The sequence below is a fragment of the Triticum urartu genome, chromosome 3A, assembly GCF_056163025.1.
Source record: "Triticum urartu cultivar PI428250 chromosome 3A, HENAU_Tu73, whole genome shotgun sequence".
Lineage (NCBI taxonomy): Eukaryota > Viridiplantae > Streptophyta > Magnoliopsida > Poales > Poaceae > Triticum > Triticum urartu.
The window spans coordinates 634,228,750-634,233,108 of record NC_141875.1 but is presented as its reverse complement, the minus strand read 5'-3'; the positions used below and the strand labels follow the sequence as shown (position 1 = coordinate 634,233,108).

Here is a 4,359-nt window from a genome sequence, read left to right as displayed (position 1 = left end):
CCGTGCAGCTCAGCTATGCCGTTGGAGTTGATGGACTCACCTTATCTTCCAAGCCTTCCGCTGTTATCGCATTAGATGGCCTTAAGCCATATTATTGTAATAAGTTCTCTTGTAGACTTTTCGATGTACTAAGTGTGTGATTGCTACTCTATTATAAATCCTCGAGTACTGTGTGTGTCAGCATTACCGATCCAGGGATGACACTGAAGCACAGAGACTTGACCATCTGAGGTCGGGTCGCTACAGGTGCCATGGGCCGACTTCCGATATGATGATGCACCCCTAGGCCGTAACACTGGCATATATCCAGACCAAATATCAACAAACAAATATGTCATATTAGCTAAGTAACAGAAGATGCATATGTTGTTCATTGTAGGGTGCAATAGTTAGAAAAGAGAGTAAATGGAAGGTAATTCTTGGTTTTTGGCCCTTTGCTTTCACAAAGCTCTTTGGTTCATCTAACCAAAGTTATAAGCATAATTCGGTGGAAACATGTAGTAACTAGCTACAGTGATTGACTGACATAAGTTGACACATTAACTTAAGTAATTGAATTGCATCATAACCATTCAGGATTTAACTATCAACATTTGCACAATACACTAGCAAAACAACATGTTGAATGGATTTTATTGACATGGAAAGGACGATCTTGTCGATGGGCAATGAGAAACCACATATGCAAGAGGATGATAATCATGCCGATGGTTGATTTTGGATGTCATCTATTAAACCTGCAGCAGATGCAATTTGAAGAACTTTGGTCACTATTGCAACATGCAAATTTGGTTGAAGTATGTGTTGGATTGTTCTCACTGGAAAATAAAATGCAATACATGCTTAGAGCCAATATAAATAAAAAAGTGCATGTTGACAAACATTATTTGGAACTAATAATTTGTGCCAAATCCCAAGGATAGTCAATTTAGTCAAGATAGCTTCAAATAAACAAGAAATGAAAACCATACAAACCACGACTAGCCCTTGATGGAACTTTTTGATGAACAAAAGCATGCAACCCAGTGGGGGCCGAGCCTTTAACATGAGTCAACAAGATGCACAAATTATAGCCTACTCTAGTTAGACAACTAGTTGATGACTAGTTCTTTAACCTGGAAAGCAGAATACATATGAAAAACATGAGGGCTTGACCATTACAGAACATTGTAAACGAAAAAGGGAAACAAAGGTAAGGAAACCCGAATATAAATATTTATTTTTTATCATTCAATCCACCATTCAGCTTTCTTTCTAATAGAATATGAGGGTGTGGGCACACAAATGGCGTGGGATTATAGCATTTAGAATTAGCTACTAATGGAAATACATGCACAAGTAAACTCTACAATTGGGATGCCAGTGCCACATTTCAACCACCATAAACATGTAAAGCAATGAAAGCTTGATATTAGGTTTCAAAGAAACTTACAAGAATTAACATTTATATCTCTACTTCATGTAGGAGGATGCTAATCATAAATGCCAAATAAAATACTCACCAGAGCTAAGATAGACAAAGCATTCTGCTGAACCATAGGTCTCCAAGACGTTGAATATTTTAGTGCGTCTAGTGTTACTTGATGAGACCTCCTGTGTGAGCCTCACAATAATTTTTTTAAGCTTTGGTGCGAATACAAGTAGTTGTTTCAGTAAATCAAACTCATGACCCACTCCTTCAAATCCATTGATTTCCACTTCTTCAAGAGCAGTCAAGGAGATAGCTTGGGACCTCCAGTTTGTGGACTCACAGGGACAATCTGTTGGGCATTCTTCTTTTACCTAGGACCGAAAAGTAAATGTAAGCTACTACACAATCTATTATTGAGATATTGTTAGAGCAGAAAATTAATTACCACTGATCTTAATAGGATGATCTTAAGCTTCTGCAATGAACTAGAAATTTGATTAATCTGAAGGAGATAAAACACGAGTGCTCCAAAAACATGTCCATTTGTTTTGAGATCTAGCTCCAAAAGAGAGAAGTCAACAACCATATGCTTCTCTATCTCCTGTTCAAAGTTGGGCTCATAGGGGAAAAGTGATGAATCTTGAAAAACAATTATGCAAGATCTATGTAATTCATAAATTTTAGTTAGTATAATATTCCACTAAATTAAGCGGGAGAGGGACTTACTACACTTGCACGAATATGCAACAAAGGGAGTTCTCCTTGTCTATCTATCGCCTGAAATCCCAACAACTCAAGATACCAAAGGACAAACACAATAGACTCCTCTGTGTAGCAGCAGTACCACCAGACATCCTCCATAATTGGTGCCAAGACCGAAATGTTAACCTCCAACATCACGGTAAAGAGAATCTCCAATTTCTTAAGCATGGGGGCTACAATGTTGACATGCTCTGTCGAGAACGAGTTTACAACAAGCTCCTGTAGCGACGGTGAATTCACCCTTAGATCAGATGTCTCAAATAAAATGCCGCTGAGAAGGAGGGTGTGCAACCGCGGGCAGCATGAGAGCAAGGCATCGAGGTTGCCATTGCAGTGCAGTAGGGACAACGTCTCGAGCATAGGGAACTCGATGCCGACTGGCACGGAGCGAATGTATACATGGTCCAACATGATGCAGGTGGTGCGGTGGAAGCAAGGAAAATCAATGATGATGGACCTGCCTAATAGGCCAAAGCTTGAGGGGAAGGAGGCGACGAACTCCTTTGGCTCAAGTTCCGCGGCGACGGACAACAACGAGTTGACTTGTGCGGTGCTGGCCATGTCCTGCTCAGGGGCGTGGATTTCCAACAGGGAAACCGTAGGAGGACAAGAGATCTGGCGGAGTGCTGGTTCAATCGAGTCGAACACGACCTCGCGAAAGATGATTTGGCGGAGATGGGCCCAGAGGCCATGCCATCGCCGTGAGAGGATGCTTGTGCGTGCCGCAACTTTGATGCAGGGGAGCCTGACGAGGATGAGAAGGATTAGATCATCGGTAAGGGTGCTGATGTGATCTGAATCTAGGAAACCCAGGCGACACGCAGATTTCAACTCCATCGAAGCTTTTGCAAAACACCACCGCCCCCCTCCAAAGAGAGAGGGGGGGGGGGGGGGTGGAGGGACGGAATAAACTAGAGGCGAGGACACCGGGGAGAGGTGAGGACGCCGAGGAGAGGTGAGGACGCCGGGGAGAGGGGAGGGAGGGGAATGGGGGCGGTAGTGGTGGTGCTTGGTGGGGTCATGAGGGTGGGTGGTGGTGGAGATTTAGTGGTGTGTGGTGGTGTCAGTTTATTTGAGGAAAGTTCCTTATTCGATAATGGTAAAATTATGGATTCCTTATTTGACCCTAGAGATTTCAAATTTTTTGTTTGAATCTAGATCTAGATTTCATTCTTAATATGACACCACTGACATGTTTTTTTGTTTGATGGACGAAATTACCCCTTGTTGTATGTGGTCCAGCCCTGACACTCGCCCCCTTAATACATGCCTCTCTCCCAACTTTGCCTTATCCAGAATATTCTCATATGGATCATCTCACCACACCTTGCAAAGTGGTAATAAATAGCTTGGCCTTCAATCAAGCATTGTTTGAATAAATCTGAGGCCATCGTCGATCTACCAAGGACCAAGCAATCACACAAGCATGACATCGAGATCTGTTGACGAGTTTACCCGATATGGATACATCCCCGGGGCCTGACTATGGGGGCTCCTCCCCATGACACCACTACAATACCACACCCCGGCCGCCCGGGCTCCGACACACGTCGTCGACTCCCCCGCGTGTCTGTGCTATTATGTTGGCATAGGTTACATGATGCTGAAGGATATATGCCCTAGAGGCAATAATAAAGTTGTTATTTATATTTCCTTATATCTTGATAAATGTTTATTATTCATGCTAGAATTGTATTAATCGGAAACTTAATACATGTGTGAATACATAGACAAACAGATTGTCACTACTATGCCTCTACTTGACTAACTCGTTGAATCAATGATGGTTATGTTTCCTAACCATAGACATGAGTTGTCATTTGATTAACAGGATCACATCATTAGAGAATGATGTGATTGACTTGACCCATCATCTTAGCACGATGATCGTTAGTTTCTTGCTATTACTTTCTTCATGACTTATACATGTTCGTATGGCTATGAGATTATGCAACTCCCGAATACCGAAGGAACACTTTGTGTGCTACCAAACGTCACAACGTAACTGGGTGATTCTAAAGGTGCTCTACAGGTGTCTCCGATGGTACGTGTTGAGTTGGCATAGATCAAGATTAGGATTTGTCACTCCGATTGTCGGAAAGGTATCTCTGGGCCCTCTCGGTAATGCACGTCACTATAAGCCTTACAAGCAATGTGACTAATGAGTTAGTTGCGGGATGATGCAT

General features: G+C 42.5%; 1 protein-coding gene across 1 annotated transcript; it reads right to left on the bottom strand.

The window, feature by feature from the left end:
* Nucleotides 1–419: 419 nt before the first annotated feature.
* On the bottom strand, nucleotides 420–3,033 carry LOC147980952 (putative F-box protein At5g38390). The gene is made up of 4 exons (XM_087516998.1): nucleotides 2,134–3,033; nucleotides 1,857–2,050; nucleotides 1,503–1,782; nucleotides 420–737 (listed from the first exon to the last, which is right to left on the bottom strand). Exons 1-4 carry the CDS (start codon nucleotides 3,008–3,010, stop codon nucleotides 700–702), a joined length of 1,389 nt encoding a protein of 462 aa, XP_087373124.1. The 5' UTR covers nucleotides 3,011–3,033; the 3' UTR covers nucleotides 420–699.
* Nucleotides 3,034–4,359: the final 1,326 nt, after the last annotated feature.